We start from the raw sequence: 20871 nt of genomic DNA, 5'->3' as shown, positions 1-20871 counted from the left end.
TAATTAGGATGTGGTATGAGACCTGGTAAGGAGCCTGGCTCAGATTGCATTTTGAGAAAAGACTGACTCGTGACCTCACCATTCCTGTGTTATATTCCTGGATTTCCATTTCTTTCACCTGCACTATTCTGTAAAATACCTCTGAAAGCTTTCCATAACATTCAGAAGCTTGACTCGATTGGCTGATAAACCTGAGGGCACTTCTCAGAACTGCAGAGACACAAACTCAGGGGCAGACTCGTAACAGGTTTTCTAACCGGCGTGTTATAAAGGCGTACGCTTGCGTGTGAGGCTCTACGGCTGCAGAGGACACCGCGCTTCGTGTGGGCCCGAGCTGCTGCGCGCACCGCAGGGAACCTCTGGAGCACTGATGGGTCATCCTGAACGTGTCGCACACAGCAGCCAGGCCTATCTCTGGAGCTCGTGTCCCAGGTTTTCCCACCGGAAAACGTGGCAGTGTGGCCCTGAGACGTGCAATGAGTCCCTTTACCACGGGCAGCGGACATAATTCCTGTGCCGCGGCACCCAGTGTCCTACCCCGGGGCACGTCGCAGTGGTTGGGCGGGGAGCAGCGGCCCCGGTGCACGGGAGCATCACGGCTGCTGCTTCGGCCGTGGCCACGCAGCTGTGAGTGCCCGCAGGTGGGCAGGCCCCACAGGTGTCCTCCACTTCTGCCCCGTGCTCGTCTGTACCGAGAATTCGTGCCTCAGCTCAGAGGAGAGGCAGCCCGAGCCCCAGGCAGTGAGCGGCGCTCCCCAGCAAACATGCTCATATTTATTTTTCTTCTCTTTTGCCCCTTTTGCGTTTCCATACTAGTTCTCAGGACAGGTAGAAGCTTGCTGCTGGTGTTGCACCGCGGCAGCTCTCCTGTTGGCAGCTCCTGAAGCGTTTCCGCCGAAGCGCGCAGCCCGGCCGTGGGCGCTCAGCAGGGTCGGCACCGCGCGGCGCTGCCAAAAGGCACCGGGGTGGCCCCGGCTCCCCGCGCTCTCTGATGAAGGGGTGTAAAACAGTACACTGGAATGCTCTTGGACTTAATGAGTTCATTAATTAGAAAATACTTTGAAAACCTCAACTGCGAGGTGAAGAACGCGACCATTAGTCACATTTGGATTTTGGTGATTCCAAATACACGCAGCCTGGGCCGTGCCACTACAGCTGCCCGAGGGGGCAGGAGTGCACGCACACCCTTCATGGGGCTGACTCCCGGCACCAGCAGCTCTTCCTCTGCAGCAGCGGGGACCCCTGCCAGTGCCCGTGCTGCAAGGAGGCCAGGACACAGCAAGGACGGCTTGCCTTCTTGCAGCATCGAGCGCGCAAACACCAGGAACGAGTGATGAGTTACATCGCTGAAGCAATTTGGATACGCAGAGGCCTCCAGCAACTTGAACTTAAGAGCAGACACTTTTGTGGCAGCTGCCTTTTATAGCACAAAATAGTGTCAGATTTTCAGCAGAAGAGGATGGGAGGCGGTTTGTGGTCGTGGCTCCCGTGAGCAGCGTGGGCACCAGGACTGAAGCCTCACCTCCCGTCGGAGGTGCCGGAGGAGCAGCAGCAGCAGCGCTGGCTTCTGCCACCAGCACTGCCCAGCCCCGCGGCCAGCTGGCACCAGTGGATGCTCACAAAACACTTTAAGACTTTAGTGAGCAAGAAAGGACCCTTTACTAAGTCCCTCTGAGATCAGCATCTCTCCACGGGCTTATTTAAGACTGTTGTGCTGCTGCTGCTACTACTACTACTGTTATTATTATTATTGTTATTATTACTACTCCTACTACCATAATTATTATTATTTAACAAGCACAAAGACATCTTCCAAACCAGAAATCTGGTCTTAAGATTATTTTTAGATCTCTTTTGTGGAAAAGTTCAAACTTCTGAGCTGATTTTAACTTTCTTATCTCTGCATCTTCAAGGATTTGATAGTACTCTTGAAATGACCCGAGTTTAAAAATCCCAAACCAGGGGAAAATAGCAAGTAAAATCCCAAACCAGGAGAAAATGATAAGTAGTAAAACCAACTGGCCAGATACACAGACAGCTCCCGAGCATCTTGATTGCAGCCTCACTGGCACCCAGACGCTGAGAGTCCCCAGGAACGTGACCGGTGCTTGCCTGTCCCCACCACCCCGCAGGCAGCGCGTCCCCCTCCTGTCCCCGTCCCTGTCCTGTCCCTGGCGTGGCACGGGAGGAGGCAGCACCATCGCTGCTGGGGCGTGCACGTGGCCCTGAAAGGCACTTTTTTGCTTGTATGCACATAATCCAGCGGCTTTTCAGGGCACACTGAGTTTGTTGCTGGGTTTTGAGTAGCGCTGGCACTGGTCTGGCCTTCGCGTCACCAGACAGGGCCTGCTTCATCCCAAGGGGCACGGAGCTCCTGCAGCCCTGCTCCAGCACAGCTGCCCCACCGCAGCTGCTGCCTGGGTGACCCCTAATGCAGCGTTTGTCTGCAATGCACTGGACGGCAGTGTGGTCTCCAAAGAAAGACTGCCCCAATCTGCATAGACTAATTACTGCCAATACCGTACACCACTTCATGCTACAAAGCAAACAAAATTAACGTACGCCATGCTGCACTGCAGCCAGATATGCCATCAAAAGCGGGATACAGGACATGCTTTGTTTTTACAAAAAAAGACCTCCTATAAATAACCTGCCTTTACTCCATGGAGCTGAGAAATCACAAGTTAGACTGAAGTTTCTCCTCTCAGAGGTCTTTTCTTGACAGCTTGTTGGTCTTCATCCTCACAAGCGTCCATGAAGCCAACACAAAAATAAATAATTAACAAAATAAATCCCCTCATCACATAGCAAGAATTCACAACATTCCGCGTGTGAGGCGCAAGCAGTCCCCAGCAGAGCTGCTGAACAATCAACAGTACGCCATGCAGGCTGCAGTCAGGAGCTCCAAGGAGCCAAAGCCCTCAGAGGACAGGGAGTATTTCAGTTGCAGCCCACCCCACACTATTTCTCACTGGGTGGCACTGACACCCCTTCTGAACGTGCCTCCCGCGTCCCAGCGCAGGCCGGGCGCGCTCTGGCTCTGTGCATGTGGCTGGTGAGCGCTGCCTGGGAAGCTGCTCCAGGGACGTCTGGCCAGGCTTAAGATCCTTAACGTCTATGCCAAGAGGACAAGACTTAGGATTTTCAGGATCTCCACGTAATAAACCGTCTGGAACTCAGAAATGAAAGGATTTGCTAGGAGGTGAATGCGTAAATAATTTACACTGAATCCTTTGAACTCCGAGGAACCGCCCCTGGCGTGTGCGAGATGCGGTTCCTGCTCTGCCGAAGCGGCCGTCCCAGCGGGCTGCAGCCCAGCACGGCCCTGGCACTGCCGGGGCCGAGGACGCTGTGTGCTGCAGCACACAGAGCTGCACGGCAGGCGCCCAGCGGCCGCCGGGGCAGTGAGCTCTGTCCTGCAGCAAACACGAGGCCAAATGAGACGGAGGAGAGAGGTTACGAGAGTGACGGCTTGCCCATGAAAACAGACCGTGCCGCTTTACCTGTGACTTCGGCTGTTTTCTCTTTGCATGAACCGAGTGCTGCAACAGCCCCCTCCAGCACTTCATGGGAGATAGACAGATAACACCTCTATCGGGATAAAAATACACCACACTCCAACATCGCCACCTTCACATGGGCGTCTATATATAGTGCCTGCGCCTTGGTATTTTCTGCTCCTCCAGAAACATCTCCAGCTCCTTTCTGAATTTGACAGACAGGATTTGGTTTGCTGGCTCTTTTCAAAACCTTGTTCAAAGCGACCTTCATGCTTGCACCCAGCAGGAGCAAACGTTTTCTGACCCATATCACTGAGCAACTTCCCCAAGAGAAACAAAAGCCGGTTCCTGCGCCATCGCAGGACTGAGACATGTCAGGGTTGGGCAGCACTGGACAGGAGCTGGACGGACCTTGCAAGCAGGGGAGCTCCGCACATCCCATCGGCTCCACCTCGGGGTGGCGCAGGATCCCCTCCGGCTGCGGGACATCCCTGTGCCTGGCAGCCACCTGCCCTGGCTGCTTCTTCACCTGGAAATCGAAATACTGCATTTTGCTGCACACCGTGGGGTCCTGCGACCCTCTGGGAGGGTGGATTTGCCCCAGTTCTCCTCCAGCTGCCTCCATCAGGGCAACCTGAGGGATTGTTCCCTGCTTGGCCTCGTCGCACACCCCACCGTATGGCTTTTTCCTCCTTTGCACGCAGTTTTAACATCTCGTATCTATCGAAAAGAGTAAAGTCACCTCAATATCGATCACCTGACAACACACACCCCACAGAGGTGCGTTCAACAGCAGCGCATTCAGCCGCCCAGAAGCAGGTGGCTACGAACAGAGCCGGTGTTACACGGGGCGGCGCGGAGCCGCTCGTCCTCCTTGTCAGAGGTCCGTGGGCAGGACGGCAGCCCCAGGGTCAGGGGATGGGGCAGGCGGCTCGGCCGCTGCAGGCGGCGCAGCGCCAGCTCCCACCGGGGCCGCGGGCACGCAGCGGGGCCAGGGCGCTCCCGGGCTGCTCCGCGCAGGGCAGCAGGGCCCACACCAGGAGCAAGTTTCCCTGGTTCCACAAAACTGGCGCTGAGCTAACACATGAAAGTGTTTTAATTTGTTACCAAGGCAATGAGTCAGCCTCAGCTGGCAAGTCAGGAATAGAATAACAGGATTTCTGCAGGGTAGCGCGTTCACCTATTAAGCGCCGTGGTCAGCGAGGAGGCTGAAAGTCTGAGGCTCCCCTTCTTCTCGCCGAGCTTCCCCGCTAGCGGCTGGCACATCCCCGGGCCCTGCAGCGCGGCACCTGGCCTGGTGTTGCTGCTCCCCGCGCTGGGGTGGGGGCGCAGGGACAGGCAAGCTCTTGCGTGGCTCTGCCAGGGCGAAGCTCGGAGGCAGCCCCGGAGGAGGCTGGCTCCTGGCAGGGAGGACGCCGATGCCCCGCTTTAGTTGGAGCCTCCCCTCCTCTCCCTTACTTCTCCTCTGCCCTTCTCACAGGGGAAGCTGCAGCGCTTGCCCTTAAATGTGAGGTCTTGTTCTGCTGTTGCCAATTGTCAGGTACTCAAACTCCATTTAGCATCGGAATTCCATTGTGCAACGGAATAAAGAATTATAAACTTTGTTCTTAAGAAAACTTTTCCCTTAGGAGTCTGTGAGTGGATATTTGAGCCTAGCCTTTTACTCGCAGCTCAGGGAATCTCCCTCTTGTTTCGGTGCCAGGATGGGCGACACGGTTTAGGCACTGTTTTTAAGAGACAAACCTCTGTCCTTTGGAAATCAGATCCCTCTGCGAGGGTTTCCTTTGGGTCCTGAATAACTGATGGGCCCAGAAGTTCCTGCTGGTTTTGCAGAGAAGGAAGAGCAAGCCTTGCTTGCAGGGAAACCACATCTGCTTGGTTCTTGCATAACTCGGTTCCAGAGTCAGTCAGTCTCCTTCAGGAAATGTAAGTACAGGAAGGGCAGAAGGGCTCCTTTTTACAGGTCCAGGTCTGGGCAAGAGTGAGCACAGCCAAGACCGTGAGGACAGTGACCTCTCCAGTCCTGACCCCTGGGCCAGGCAAGGCCCAGCACATCGTGGAGCTCATGATGGTCGTTAATTTACCATCAAAATGCCTACTATGCAATGTAGCAAGGGCAAAAAGAAAGTGCAGGGCCCTGGCAGGCTTTGTCAGCAGCGAGGACATGGTGCAGAGCCGTTGGCCTTCAGCAGCCTCGCTGAGCGGAGCAGCGAGCAGGGAGCAGCCCCCTCCGGCCTCCCCGCTGCCCCCTGGCACTGCCCCACAGCGGCGGCACTGGGAGCTGGGGCGGCGGCGCGATTTCCCCTTCCCGGCAAAGGGAGGTGGCACAACCAGCAGGAACACGCGAGGGCAGAAAGCGGAGAGGAGCAGTGCCCGGGTTTCCTCCCTCGTGGCAAGCGGCCACGGCTGAGGAGCATGGTCCCGAAGCGGAGAATCATGACCGGGCATGCTGAGGGCTGACACATTTTGTTTTCCATGCGGCTTAAAGCCGTGACACACAACGTAGCCACTACCCCAGAGTGCTGACTGCAGCAGAGACACGGCCATCTGATAGCAGCCGCCGGCGGGGAGGAGGCGGGGGGGCTCGGTGCGGGCGCTGCAGCCACGGCCCTGCACTGGGTGCCCGGCCGTGCTCACGCTGTGCGCCCCTCGTGTCCCCAGCGCCCGGGCGCTCCGCCTGTCCCCCGCCTGTCCCCCCGCCTGTCCCCCGCCTGTCCCCCGCCTGTCCCCCCGTCCTCGCCTGTGCAGCTCCACCTGCGCCCAGGAGAGTGCATCCCCGAAATGAAGCCAAGCCCTGGCGTAACGCCTGCGTTGCTTGCATCTTGGCACTCGTTCTGCCTGCCTAGAATCTCTCCTGCGGTTTCACGCGGGCCAGGCGAGGCCTAATATGGCATTGTGCTCCTCCGGAGCCGCTGGGAAGCTCCTGACAAGCAGCCGCTGAGCTCCACCTCAGGGATGGGTGCGCGTCGGCACTGAGTCACGCAGCTGCTGGGTGCACAATCCTCTGAGCTTCTTGTGACAAGAGCTGCTCTGCACTTTCTTTAATCATTTTCCCCGTTTCCCACTCCCCCCCTCCTGCATTACGAAGCCAGAATAACAACAGGCAAAGTTCAGAAGCGGCCTCAGTAGGTCTCAGCACAGCTCCTGTCCTAAGCCCAGTGGCGAGCAGGCTGCGAGCGCTCCCCCCGCTGCCATTGCCCCACGGGGCTGTGTCAGCGCCCAGTGCCTGCCGCCTCGTGCCCCGCTGGTCACGGTTCATCTCCCCAGCCGGTGAAGCACACCCAGCAGCACCTGTAGCTGCAGACAACGCTTTCCGTACCCAGCCGCGTCCGTGTGCTCCCCCCAGCCCCTGGGCCGCAGCCCGTCCCGTGCCCCCCCAGCTGCTCCTCGCTGCACGAGCAGCCTGCTGGCGCCTGGAAGATGCGAGCCGTCCTCCTCGGGGGAGAAGGAATGCCGAAACTACCCAACTGTCTGAAGCCTCAGAACATAATTATATGAGGAGATTGAAATGACAAGTTCGCTTTTGATGGTTTTGTTCTATGTGACAAGACTGGAGTTATCTCCTCTGCTGAAAAGCAGAAAAACAGAATTGTAATGGCAATTAATTTACATTCAAATAGCTCTTTTCATCCAACTGGATCCTAAAGAGCCCTAAAAACTGCACTGATCACACAAAGGAAACGAGGCAGGGCTCATTCATCCCAGCTGAAAGGCTGGCAGTCTCTGGCAGGACGTTAGAGGCTTGCAGAAATCTAGCCATCAAATGGATGCAGTTTTTAACGATTATTTTTCATTACAGAAGGCTGCCATGCCCTTTGGGGCCTGTTGTGGGTGGTGGGTGCCTGCAGCTCGGCATCCAGCAGCACCGTGTGTCCCGGTCCAGGTTCAGACTCGGGCTCCTGGCACGCAGGCACGGAGCCAGCACGAGGGCGTTAGGGGCAGGCAGGGCGCTGCCTCGCGTTGCCCCGCTGGGCGAGCCCCAGGGATGCAGCTCCCTGTGTGCCCCCCGCCCCGCACAGCCCCAAACACTCCAACAGCCCCGAGGCGTTTGAGCCTCAAATGAAAAATAACCCAAAAACACTTGCACACTGAATCCGAAGTGTCTAGTGGGAGAGAAACCAAGCTGGAAAACATCCAGGAGTGGATTTCTTCTCTTCCTGGCAATGATTAGCACTATCCTAGAATAAATCGCTCCTCTCAAGGAGTCTGTTAGGTGTTAGGGAATGGTGTGGCCGTGGGAATGTCACTGCCTCTGCACCACACGATGCCAACCCTCCTGCAGCAGGCAGAGCCGCCGGGAAGCGCTGAGCTCAGCGCCGTGGCCGCTCGGGGTGAGCCCTGCCTGGACGGGGAGGAGGCAGCGAGCGGAGCCCAGCATAGGCGTGTGTGGCCTCGGCCCCCTGCTCCCCGGCACCGCCGCCCTGCTCGGGCACAGGCGCTGCCACCGGCACAGCCCCATCGCCTGGCACCGCCGACGGGGTGCAGGGAGAGCGCTCTGCTGGGAGCTCCCCTTCCCCGTCCCTGGCACCGTGAGTCGCCAGCCCCTGGTGACCCCCACCCCGCAGACCCACGCGCTTCTCTTTTTTTCAATACCAGTGCTGTGAGTGTGTGCTCTTACATTAACCCACTGTCAATAATGAGGAAGTTATAACTAGCTCATTTAAGATAATTATAGTGCGCTTTTCTCCCAGCTATGAAGGGATGCTTTGAATTGCTTCTTTACACACACATGTGCATATTTTTAATTTACGTCTTTGTTTTGTACAGAGGGAAACTCAGATGTGTTGGATGGCTGCCTAGCACAGCCAATGCCAAATGCCAAAAATGATCGGAAAACCCTTTCTCCCCTACCAGCCTCAAATCCACTGGGTGGGGAACAGCCACGGGGTGCACCCGCCCCGTGGGCTCACCAGCCTTGTAACAGTTCCTGGCAAGGTGGCCATGAAGAAACACACCGACCTTACTTTGTGAGTGTGCAAAACGACTAGGAAGCCCCAAAAGACCAAGATTCTGAATATTTTTTGGATGCTAAAGAAGCACATAACCATTAATATTAAGTATAATTTTGCGTCCACACGTTTTGCAACAAATTTCAATGCGTGAATACAAGCTCTGCTCTACAAAGCGGCGGGTGAGATTCTGCCAGTTCATCGTTACAAGCTCCAGGACACAGCTGGGAAAGAAAGCAAGACTTAGAGGGATGCTGGAAAGGAGAAGGAGCAGTGAGATTTGAACGGGCATGGAAGTGAGAGGAAGGTGAAAGAAGAGGTAAAGAAGCGAAGAAAGCCCGGCCCGTTACCCCTCACGCCGTGCTGGGAATGTCCCGGAGGGCGCAGCCGCGCGGTGCCCAGGCCGCAGGCTCCCACCCAGAGGAAGCAGCGGGGACGAGGAACCTCGGGGCTGTGGCAGTGAGCCGGGAGCGCCGCGGGCCCTTCTCCTGGGACGGGCTTGGGAGGCTCCGCTGCTGCTGCCAGGGGGCCCCGCCGCCGGCTGCGCTCGCTTCCCCCGCAGCCTCCCGGCACCGAGCTGCAAGCCAGGGCCATTTCCATTGGCGTCTGCCCAGCCCGAGAGCGCCAGACCTGCTCGTCCTCCCCTGCCGGGAGCTGTGGCCGGGCCCCCCGCCGTGGGAGCCAGCAGCCCGTGCCCCAGCGCTCGCCGCAGCATCCCGCCTGCCCCGCGCAGCCAGGAGACCCCCGTGCGTTATTTGCCAGACAAATCGGCACTTAGTGGCAGGGCCACGGAAGTGCCAACCCTGCCCACCAGGTGCACTGCTGCTGGCATTTCTAGCAGCGCTAGAAATATTCTGCTGCAGCCGGGGAGATGAGTTTTCCTATCGCAAAACTTCAGCTCTGTATGGGCATGTCTGGAGGCAGGGGTCGTGGCCGCACACAGCTTCAGAAACTTTATTCCCGTCCTCCGGGAGCAGTTCTGCCTTCCAGGAGCTCTTGCGGACAAGCACTAATTGCTCAGAGGGTACCTGACCCTTTCTTCACGCGCTGAGGGGTGAGTTTCGGCAAGCCCTCATGTCACAAACACCTCTGTTCCAGCCAGTTTTCAGTCCTCTATTCAGGCCCGCACTCCTGTCTCATTAAAATTAATTTCTCAGAGTATCTGATCATCCTCTTTCTTGCTGGAGAAAGAACATTCCAGACTTCCCCATTGCTTGTTCACCATTTCCCAGTAGTAATAGGTTTGCATTTCATTTCAGAGTTTCTCTTATTTTTAATATATTTCCATAACTCGTTCTTGGTGCCTTTTATGTTTGGCCTTATTTCGTTGTGCAACCACTCTCTCATCTTCCCGGACGTTTGTGTTCCTCTTTTCGGAGCCCTGCTCTCACAGTTTGCATCAGTCCTTTATGTTTTCTGGTCACTCCTAAAGCACTCCTGCCGTGCTCCTCATCCTGGTTTGACACTGGGAGTGTCACCGAGTCTCGCGGATGCGGCCGAGCCCTCCCGTGACCCTGCAGGTTTTCTTCCCCAAAGACCCCGCAGCCTGTGCCCTGCTGGAGGACGTGTGCGTGCTCAGGCATGCATTTGCAATGGTTTCTTTGCTCTAGTGCTGCCCGAGTCAGTATTTCCAGTCTGTGCTCTGAGGATGGATGGCGGAACAAAGCTTGCCTGACTGATTTTCATGATTTCCCTTTTTTTCAGCAATGTACTTTCAGTGTTAACAAGCCAAGTGCATGCATTTACTATTAGTGCAAATTAACGGACGAGTCAATTAGAACTAAGCATTAAACTAATTGCTTCCTGTTTCAAATGCTTTGAAGGAAGCACAGTACATAAAATTTTTCACTTCTTGGTTCCTTCTCCCTACCAAGCGTCAGTGTTTGGGAGTGCTGGAAGATCTCCTTTTCCCCAGACTTAAGTCATTTTCTGTGGTCTTTTCCACGCTTCAAGAACCAGCGCTGCGTCTCTCTTCCCTTTGCTGCCCTCCCAGGGGGACTGACCCGGGGAAGTGAAGCCCCCGGCCCCACGGTCCCCTCGCCACCCACCCATCTGTGCCGCAGCCCCCTGCAGGAAGCCGGCGCGCGGGCTGGGGTCCCACTGCTCGGGAGCAGCGCCCTTCTCCAGCCCGCTCAGCTCCACGCCACATGGCCGGGAGACAGAGCCCAGCAGCGGCCAGGGGGACTCGCTGTGGCTCTGGTCCCATCTGCCAGAGCTGCAGGGGCCAGCAGGACCCAGGCTCTACTTTCCCCAGCCCCAGTGCAAAGCCTCCCCTCTGGTCCAAGGAGCCCTTTGAGGGAGACGCTGCCATGTAAGAAGGCAGAAAATGGATCCGTCCCGTAACTCAGGATTCACACCAAAGGCAGCAAAGCTCCCACAGTCAGAAACGGCGTTACTGTTAATCAAAAGGGATTAAGGAAAATGAGCCCACAACGCAAGATACTATCACAGCCAGGAATCTGGTACGGTTCAAAGAATGCAACATCTGCACCTCTAATAGTTCAGATTATATGCTGCTGCCTCACTTTATGCCAAAACCAATCGCTATGTGCCTCGAGTGAAGAAGCAATTTCTCCCATCGGCACTCCACCGCCGAGCACCTTGCGGTGGCCACTGTTCCCAGCTGGATGTGAAACGAGGACTGCTCACCCGATACGTGATGGAAATGCGGTGTACGAACACAAGCCTGTGCTAAAACAGCATCGGTACGTACGCACTCAACGCTCCACAAGCACGCACGAGGACGTCTGTTCCCCTGACTATGATTTCCACCACCTCTGCCACCTGCGGAGCCAGGGCTCTGCACCTGCCGGGGCCGTGCCGAGGCTGCGGGGCCCGCGGGAGGGCAGGACACGGTGCTGGTCCCTGCGGGACAGCTCGCTCGGGGCCCTGAGCAGGGCTGTGATGTTGCGGATAACAGTAACCACAAACACGGGTTGCTTACATGTTTCAGGATGTCCTCCGTGGGACACTGCACTGTGCTCGAGGGATCTCCACACAAGTACATAAAGAGCAAGCCTTTCGGCCTTGCCATTTCAAAACGCACATCTAGAAGACCTCAACAGAGCACAGAAAACTCCATCCTAACGGCGCTCCTTGCAGGAAAGCAGCCGCAGGCAGCCCCAGAGCGGACCGCCTGGGTTCGCAGCAGGGAGGCCAGGGCTGGCTCTGCATTTATTCAGCCATCTCAATGATCTGTTGCACTGTGTATTAAATTAAATTGAGTTTTCTAGTACAGATAAAGGTCAGTAAAGCTGTTATTTTAAGTGAACCTTGTGGCTTCATTTCAATGAGAGTCAGGATAGTAAAGTTCCCTCATTTCCGCTAGGTTTAGTATATCTCTTCTTTCTCATATTATACTGCAACAACAACAACATTAAGAAAACCTCTCTTCCTGTAACTCAGATTACAGACTGACATAAAGTCACGGTCGCGCAGTGTTGAAGTGGGGCGATGCCCACAGGAAGGCAGGCACCTGCACTCACCTGCTTCCCGTAGCTGTTCCTGAAGATGCTCTGTTGGCCCCTGCGGGTGACAGCCATCAGGTGCTCGACAGCTGCTGTCACCGCCGGTCATGCTAAAACAGAAATACCATGTTCATTACAATAGGCATTTCATTAGAAGAGAGCTTAGAGCAGGCAGAAAAATCCCATGGGAAGACTAGTTTAAGGCATTAATTGTTTCTTAATATTCTCAGACAAGTTCAGCCTGCTTTTCATCTAGATACAAATTTGGAGTAAGTATTTTGGAGCTTGTCTTCATTAGAAAAAGACATCAAGAAAGGATGTGGGTACTTAATCACAGTAAATGCATGCTTCAGCCTTAGACCTCTGACTTTTTCCCAGTAATTACAAGTACTTTTGGGGAATTCTGTCTGTGTTAAACACCATTGTCACAGCTGAGCTCTAAGGGCTGTTTCTCATCCCACAGGTTCCACGAGCCAAGGCACTGTACACCTACCGAGGGCACAATCCCGGCGAGCTGAGGTTCAACAAAGGGGACATCATCATGCTGCTCCGACAGCTGGATGAGAACTGGTACCTGGGTGAGGCCAACGGGATCAGCGGGGTTTTCCCAGCCAGCTCTGTACAAGTCATCAAGCACCTGCCCCTGCCACCACCCCTCTGCAGAGCACTTTACAACTTTGACCTGAGAAGCAGGGACAAAAGTGAAAACAAAGAGTGCCTGACATTTCACAAGGTAACACCGCCCTGCGCAGCCAAAGGCTGGGTGACACGGGCTGGGCTGCTTTTCTTCTTTGGGTTGTATTGCGTTCTGCTGCTTCACAGCACTAGAGCAGATCTGCTGAAAATCAGGAAGGTTTCAGTCACTGACAGCACTGGCTAAAGCCCCGTGGCTCCCTGAGGGCACGCACAGACACGGCCAGGACGAGGTCATCTTGAGCAGCAATTTCAGTCCCTCGGTTCAGCTGCTTTAGCTGACGAGGAGCAGCTGCTGGTGGTGGGCTGCTCTCAGCACCACAACGCACCAAGGAGAGCCTTAACAGATACCCACTGACATACTAAAGAAAATTGCTTCCAGTCCGGCAATACCTCATTTCTGCAGCTCGAACATGTTCAGCCAATGCACACACTGGCAGGGTAGGACCTGAACTTTTGCTGCCTTTGCTTTTATTCCCCAAAGGCTGCAGAGCTTGCATTTGCTCTCAGTTAGAGGACACACTTTTCTGAGTAACTGCACCTCCCAGCAAAGTCAGCTGTCCCTATACTGTCAAAAGGAGGTGAGGCATCACAAAGCAAAGCAGAGAAAGCAGTGCCTGGAGGCATCGGTGTCCTAGCAGGGAAGCCACCTCTGTTCTCTCCGGCTGGCAGCACAGGCCGAGGCTCTTCTAGCTCTCCCCAGCAGGAAGGAGAGGCAGGGGAGGGAGGCTGTGGTCCAGGCCAGGTGTCTGAGGAGTCAGAGCCGGATGTGGGGAGGCCAGCGGATGGGAAATCAAATAGCCAGGAGCCAGATGTGGTTTCTGACTAAGAAGGGGAGGAAACAAAAGAAAAAACAGTCAGAACAGGGCTGCACATCAGCAGCAGCCCTACGAAGTGGGGGTTTTCAGCTTGCTAGCGCAGATGCAGGGAGCCTGGGCAGCCAGCAGTCCTTCCTTTGTCATTAGGATTTACTTATTAGCAGGAGGCGCCTTCCTCAGCTTCCTGCTGTCTGCATTTGTTTTTTCTCTTCCACTTTATTTGCCTTTGTTTCAGGGCTTACTCACTCTGTTTATTTGCTTTTGGGAGGCTGTGCTCCCCTCCTCTCCCGCAGCAGAGTTCACACATGGGAAGTGAGCACACATCTAAAACAAACAGATGCTTCTTCAAAGAGGCACGAACATCCTCCTCTCCCCGAGCTCTGCAACACCCGTCAGCTGTTACTGCACGGAGTTTGGGAAGATTGGCACAGTAACTTCAGCAGCTCCCCTCTGCAGAAGCCTCCAGGCGATGCGGGTGCTCCTCCCGCTGGGCAGAGCACCCCTGGGGAGCCCTCTCGCTGCAAGCCCCCGTAAACGGTTTCCTCCAGGAACCGCAGCAGGCAGGGGAACCCTAGCAGAGGCACGGCGGAGCCTTGGATGGGTGATGCCGGAGTTCACAGAACCACCAAGTCACAGGACGTCTGAGGGCCGCTGGGTCCATCCGGCTTCTCAGGAGAAGCTGCAGAGAGCTGGCCACAAGCCTGGCCCAAAACGTGCGCGGCACTGAAGAGCACCTCTTGCTCTTGTTCAAGGAAATAGTCGGCAGCCAGCTCCGATTTGCCTGTCTGAGCCTGAAGGGTCATTCACCTGCTGCAAGAGAAACACAAAATCTCCACCAATTCAGGCAGAAGGTTCGTGCTCGTACCCTGCACGGGCGTAAATAATTTGGCCAGCAGGACCCAGCCTTCTCTGACCCCTAGAACCTCAGAGCAGATAAAAGTTTAAACCCAAACTTTGTGCATTAGTTCAAAAGAGAGAAAAACAAATTTTTTTTCTTGTAGAGTTCTCTTAACTTGCCCCCCAAAAACCTACAGCAGATTTCATTAAAATGATGAAATCAAAACATATTAAAAATTGACAAGATTTAATTTTGCTGGATTGCTCAGAAACGTGAGTCCTTCTAAAGAGATTTAGCTATCAGTCAATACAAACTAGCTTTTTTCCTCCAGAGCATTTCAAATACCTACACTCCAGTAACATCAGGTTATTTCAGCTCCCGAAGTAATGATCTGAGTTTCTTGGCATCGTGGCACCAATTACCTAGACACTTACGCAGGGATTTTTTGCTTCGTTCGTAGCTAAAACGCCATTTTCATTATTAGTTCTGGGCATGGTGATTACAGAAGCATTTCCACGCGGTGGAAACCTTCAAACAAGTGGAAAGCTCCTCTGCTTTTCATGTCTCCTCTGTCAGACGCGTGTCCATGGTCCCAATTCAGCCACGCTTGCACCTTTAAATTAAAAACATGTTTGAGCATTGTGCTGAATAAGGACAGAGGAGCTTGTGTTTCAGAATAAATACATACCAAAAGCTTTGCCGAACAGAGGACTTTGCAGGGGACACACCGGCGAGGCTGCCTAACAAGGCTGCTGTGTGAAATTACAGGGCGAGCCCATCTTCACACCCACCATCCACCTCTCCCACAAGAGACGGCTGGTAACAATGTGCTCCTGCCTTTCAGGGTGATATCATCACCGTCATCAGCAGAGTTGATGGAAACTGGGCAGAGGGCAAGTTAGGCGACAAAGTAGGGATCTTCCCTGTCCTGTTCGTGGAGGTAGGTACAGCCGCTCGCACCTGCGCTTCCATCACACCTCGTGCTGGCCGCTGCCACGTCCCGGGCAGAGCGAGCCCCTGTGCCCCGTCCCACCGCAGCGAAGCCTCCTCGGCACGGAGAAACTGGGGGGCAAAGCTCCAAACCCGGGCAGAGCACCGGAGCCGCCCCTCGCAGGCTCCCGTCCCGGCACTCCCTGGCCGCGGCATCCTCCCCCAGAGCCCCCGCAGCCGCCCGCTCCCGGCCAGCCCTTTGTGAGCACCGGTCTAGACATTAATTGTGTTCCTACGGCTCAGCTGGGGATGCAGGGTGTACATGGCACCAACAAGAATTCCTAGAAATAAAATTAATACTTATAATCATCATAATTACAGCAAGCACCTCTTTGTGGCTATTTTATAAAAGGACATCAGTAAAACATCTAATTTGAAGCTCTAATATATTTTGTAAAACGCCTTTTCATTTAATGAAACCATTTTAGCTTCAGAAATGACTTATTTAACTCTGGCGTTAACAGAAATAAGTTAGCTAGGGACACATTAAGACACCAGGGAATTCGTTGTGGAGAAACTTATTAGTTATGGAGAAAGCAAAGGTAGATCTACTTTGGGAAACGTGAGGCTTTTCTTGGCTTTGATGTTTCAGTTTGTGCCCCGCTTTATCAAGTCCCCTGGTGTTAGAAAAGGCAGAAAATTGGTTTTGGTTCTGGCTAGTTTGATTACATATATAAATGACAATATTACCACCTTATATGTATACATATGCATACACCATGCTTTTTAAAACTTGCTTTAAGAAGTGAGGAGGAGGGAAATGTGAAAACAATCCATGCTTTAAAATGATAACGCTTGAGAGACAACTACCTGTTCTGTGTTAGCCTAATTCTCGTTCATCCGCGGAGCCAGGCATATTGCCTCACATGAGTGGGTGAGAATCTCAAAGTTTTGCAATTCGTTAATGTCAGCAGTAAATCATGATTAATTCCTTTGGCAGTCATCGTGGTGAAAAACATTGTCACCACATGCCCTTTGCTATTAATACTGTAGTGATCAGCAGTTTCCAAGAAATACTGCTTGACTGTTGCCTCCATGCAAACTCAGGGCCTGGCTCTTCTCTCGTTAAAACCGATGGTTACCAAGCTGGGCTCTTTTCAGGGGCAACAGCAATGAGCCATGAATGTCTCGGGCTACGGAGATGTAATGGGGGGGCTCCAGCTTTGCTCGGGAAGCTGCTGTCAGTGACAGCTTCTCTAAGTCAGTTCCTAAATTCGGCTGTAGAGATGTGGCATCCCATTCCCAGGCGCACCTGAGCTTGCCAGCACTACGCAGAACAGGAAGGTGTGCCCAAATGTCCCTCTGATTTAGAGCTGACTTTATTACAATGCTGCTAGTGAGCCAGCCATCTCTGTGTACCTCTGCAAGTCAAGGGCTTAGACAAGGGATGAAGTTTCTGCAAAGTATCGGGGGGCATTTAGCCTCACTGATGTTCCGTCTAAGCAACAAATTTTTCAAACCAATTTAAATTTCACTGTGAGCTCTACATGGGTAATTTTGCATTCAGAATTTGTCACTGAAAACATATCAGGGACATAACTGAGCCACAACTTGTACAGATCACCTGCAAACCTGCAATCTGCCCGCTGCTGTGCTGCTGGGCAGCAGAAAGCTCCTGAGCAGCCCCTGGGCTGAGCCTGTGGGAAGGGGAACCGCTGCAGCGGCATCACCAGCCTTTCCTTCTGCCTCTTCCAGCCCAACACGACGGCCAGGCAGCTCCTGCAGACCAGCAAGAGCCACTGGCCGCCCCCGTTTAAGTGCGCGTCGCTGCGAACGGCCTCTCCCAAAGCGAAGGGCAGGGAGCCGCCCGCGCTCCACAAGGCGCCCGACTCCCGGCGGAAGAGCCTGCGGCCGTTCTCCATCACCACCGCCCTCAACACCCTGAACCGCATGGTGCACGCGCCCACCGACCGGCCGGCGCTGGAGATCAGCTCCCCGGTGCTCATCAGCTCCAGCAACCCCAGCGTGGCCGCCCCCAGCAGCGAGCAGGCGGACGCCCCCCAGGGCCCCCCTGCCCAGGTGAAGGAGCGGTGCGGCGGGGGGTGCGGGTTCTGGATGGAAACGCTGGGTGTGTAGGCGGGCGCCCAGAAAGCTGAAGCACACACGTGCAAAGACACAACACCCAGGCTGACAGCATCAGTGAGATAATGTCATCCGCAGCATCAGGCTGCCTGCGATGTTTTCCCCTCCTTTTGAATTGAAAGGTCTGTCCGTAGAGTCTGGGGACTCCAGGGAATTCACAGAAAGAGAAATGAAGTTATCAGAGTAACTAAACTCAGATAAGTGCTCTCCTGTTCCAGTTCCTACACTACTGCGGTGAGCTCCCAGAGAAAACATAGACCTTCACTTGCAGAATCCAGTATTTTTAATTTTAGAAGGGTCAGTGTGGAACACGAATCCCCAGGGGCACTCACCAGGCCTCGCTCCCCCCTTGCACAGGGGAGCCAGTGGCTGGTAACAGCCTTCTGCTCTAACCCCGTGCTTAAAAGAAAGGCAGGAACCTGCTCTTTTTATTGATGGTCATTAAATTTTTTTGGTGAGTCTCAAGCACATGAGGAGTTCCAGCACTGGCACAGGCTGCCCAGAGAGGTGGTGGAGTCTCCTCCTTGGAGATCTTCAACGTGGTGCTGGACGCCCTCCTCCAGGTGGCCCTGCTGGGGCAAGGGTTGGACCAGAGGGACCCCGAGGTGCCTCCAGCCCCAACCATCCTGCCATTCTGAGTCCCCAGCACCAAAACCCCGATTAAAACCCCAGCTGCTGTGCAGCATGCCTCACGTTCTGGTGACTCTGAACACAGCCTTTTCTCTGCCTGGGGATTTGGTCCAGGTGGATCCGGGGATGTTGGACACCTGTGGAGCGTTTCTGCTGGCACCGCGCATGTGGCACAGCCCGCAGCAACCGGGGCCGCACGCCCAGAGCCCGCCGCGTCCCCAGCACCGCGGTGCAGCCCCGTATGCGGCCAGCAGTGTGCTGCTCTAACCCTCAAAGGATCCTCCCCAGAGACAAGCTGGTGGCAGGACAGGCTTCCTCACAAAAAGCAGCATTAGAACATGTGCTGCAATAGTGGTTTGCCCTCCTGTTGCTCCTCAGAAGGGATATCAAGCCTCCTGAAAAGCAGTCAGGGTTGCTGCCCTGTCCTAAACCAGCCTGCCGCCTGCCTCTCTCCGCTTCCAGATGAATGGCTCCTGCCGTGGGAGGGCAGTTACCAGGGAGCCCTTGCCTGCCTGCAGGCTAAACCCAAGACTGTGCTGAGAGAAGCTGAACTTGGGGCTGAGCTAATAACAGTAGACTGACCTTTTGGACTATATCCTCTCCTTATTTTAGGAGGCAAAAGAGTCTTGTTCCTTCTTCACACTCTGACTAAAGATCTCAATACAGGATCTTCACAGATCATCTGAAATGGGAGAAAAAAAGGTTTTGTTTAGATTTATATGGCATCTTTCATACTCAAGGTTGCTCTAACATTTTATAAAGCAATAAGCCAGCCCCTGGTAGTTCAGTGTCTATGCAATAAAACCCAGCAGGCATTTTGTACTTAGCAATAGCCTGTGAAGAGCCTTGGATGTTAGATCCTGGTTTATGTGAGAGGAAATGAAGCCTTACAATAGAACTATAATTCAATTGAAATGGTATCATGTCTCATGAACCCAATATAATTTTACCAAAAGTGTCTCAGCGTGAGCTATTGTCAACAGCATAAGCAATAGAGTGAATGTGTTAACTTGTTGCCTTAGAATGGTTTGAATTTCCTTTCTTCTAAACAGTAATTTTTCTCCTGCAGACTTAGAGGGGGATCTATGTGCTGTGCACGTGGCCACGGAGGTTGCAGCTTTTCCTCTTTCCATCCCCATCTTTGGGTTACGGTATTTGACCGAGGTGGAAATCTGAGACTCTAGTGCAAGTGTCGATATGAACTGCCAGCCAGATACTGCTGGTCGTATCCCACTGAGGACACATAGAGCTCCGTGATAGTAATCGGCTTGAACAGCCACGGTGCTGAAACTGATGATAAGGGAACCCTCCTGTTTAGAACAGAAGCTCCAGGACTGAGCAGCAATGGAAGGGGTGAGAGCTGATGCTGTCCCACGGGCTAGTCTGCCCAGGCAGCAGCCTCCTGTGGAGGTTTAGCCTTGGTAGTAAGTGCAGGGACTTTGGAAAAGCCTCATGTGGCTTGTGCGTGTCTGAAAGTGTGGTGGTTCCGTGACAATTCCTTTCATAGACAGAGCATCACTGGGAAGGGAAGGAAAATCACCAGCTGAGCAAGTTTCGAGAACAAGGTAGGCAGTGGTTTATCCCTCCTGTCCTATGGGGAGAGGCTGAGGGACCTAGGACCGTTCAGCCTGGAGGAGACTCAGGGGGTCTTACCAAAGCCTCTAAATACATGCAGGGAAGTGCAGGGAGCACAGAGCCAGGCTCTGTTCAGTGGTGCGCGGCACCAGGACAAGAGGCACTGGGCACAAACTGGAGGTGCGTGATGGTGGCGCAGAGCAGCGAGCTCAGTAGCTTGGACCTTCCTGCACCAGGGCCGGGCACCGCTTCTCCTCACCCTTTCCCTTAAAGCGTTTTGCCAGTGGCCGAGGGACGAGCCCACGGGCCCAGCACTGGCTAGGGCCAGGCGGCAGCGCTGCTTCCTCCACCTCACGCGACAGGCCTCGGCCCTCCGTCTGTGAGACAGAGATAACGAAACCTCCCCGCCTCTGCGGGCTGAGAGACCTCGCTAATCTCCTAATGTTTGTAAAGCACTTGGAGATCCTCCAAGCAAGGCGTTGCAGAAGTGCAGGGTGTTACGGCCACGTGCTGCCCCCTGCCTGGCACGACTCCTCTGGAGGAGAGGGATTGCGTTGTCCTTGCTCCAGTTAATCCTCTGCCTCCCTGCTGAGCGTGTAAACAAGGCTGCCAGCTAAAACCAATCAAAAAAGTTCAGATTAAATTGTTTGGCTTTTGCCATTTGAAAGATAATTGGACTTTCAAGTGCAAGCGAAGGGTCCACCTTCCCTCGGAAAAGTCTGTTTTCTTTGAAAGGCCTTACACCTTGATTGCTGAATCAGTTTGCAAGCAGGAAATATTTCCATTAACGCATGCTGTCCTGCAGCTCCCAACATGATACAGGCCAGTGCCTTTCCTTCCCGGTACGGCAGGGATCACCACCAGTGTGCTGCAAGCCTGCTGGCCGAGGGGCAGGTGCTGCTGTGTGTCCCAGGGGACACGGCCCAAGGAGAGGGGAGAGGGAGGAGGAGGCGGCATGCAGGCCTGTGATGTCTTTCGAGCCCTTCAGTAGAATTCCTTAGCTGAAAAATTTTGTATAGTCAGTATAGTTGGCTAATATAGGTTGTTGGATTTTTTTATCTACATTTTTTATATGCTTGTGGAACAGGATTAGCATTTCCCATATCTAGTAGCTCCAGTACCCGTTTACACTGCTCGTTCCGTCAAGCAGCTCTGAATGGCTAACCCACGTTGCACTGGCAGCTGAGTGAAACATCTCCATGTCATGCTCCCTGCATCTGGACGCTTCCTTCAGCCTGCGGAGTACACTGGAGATGGAAGAGCAGTTTACCAGCCTCAGAGAGGTCATCCTATTTATCCTAAACCCTTGAAATTAACTGCTGAACTAAT

General features: G+C 54.1%; 2 protein-coding genes across 6 annotated transcripts in view; one reads left to right on the top strand and one right to left on the bottom strand.

Annotated features, from left to right (window-relative positions):
• The window catches only part of GRXCR2 (glutaredoxin and cysteine rich domain containing 2), a 31344-nt gene extending 18806 nt beyond the window's left edge, over positions 1-12538 (bottom strand). The window contains exons 1-2 of the mRNA XM_080554911.1: positions 12410-12538; positions 11935-12026 (exon numbers count right to left, since the gene is read on the bottom strand). Of these exons, the coding sequence (XP_080411037.1) occupies positions 11935-12026; positions 12410-12459 (142 nt within the window). The 5' untranslated portion in view covers positions 12460-12538. The remainder of the gene's footprint in view (positions 1-11934; positions 12027-12409) is intronic.
• Positions 1-20871, top strand: part of SH3RF2 (SH3 domain containing ring finger 2) — a 39692-nt gene that overhangs the window by 2088 nt on the left and 16733 nt on the right. For 3 of the 5 annotated variants that reach the window (XM_080554906.1, XM_080554907.1, XM_080554908.1), the window contains exons 3-5: positions 12380-12649; positions 15110-15205; positions 16951-17274. In XM_080554906.1, coding sequence (XP_080411032.1) covers positions 12380-12649; positions 15110-15205; positions 16951-17274 — 690 coding nt within the window. The remainder of the gene's footprint in view (positions 1-12379; positions 12650-15109; positions 15206-16950; positions 17275-20871) is intronic. The other 2 variants (XM_080554909.1, XM_080554910.1) reach the window with 1 other exon arrangement.

Source organism: Anser brachyrhynchus (genome assembly GCF_964034855.1).
Source record: "Anser brachyrhynchus genome assembly, chromosome: 14".
Lineage (NCBI taxonomy): Eukaryota > Metazoa > Chordata > Aves > Anseriformes > Anatidae > Anser > Anser brachyrhynchus.
This window is presented reverse-complemented; position numbering and strand designations above follow the sequence as displayed.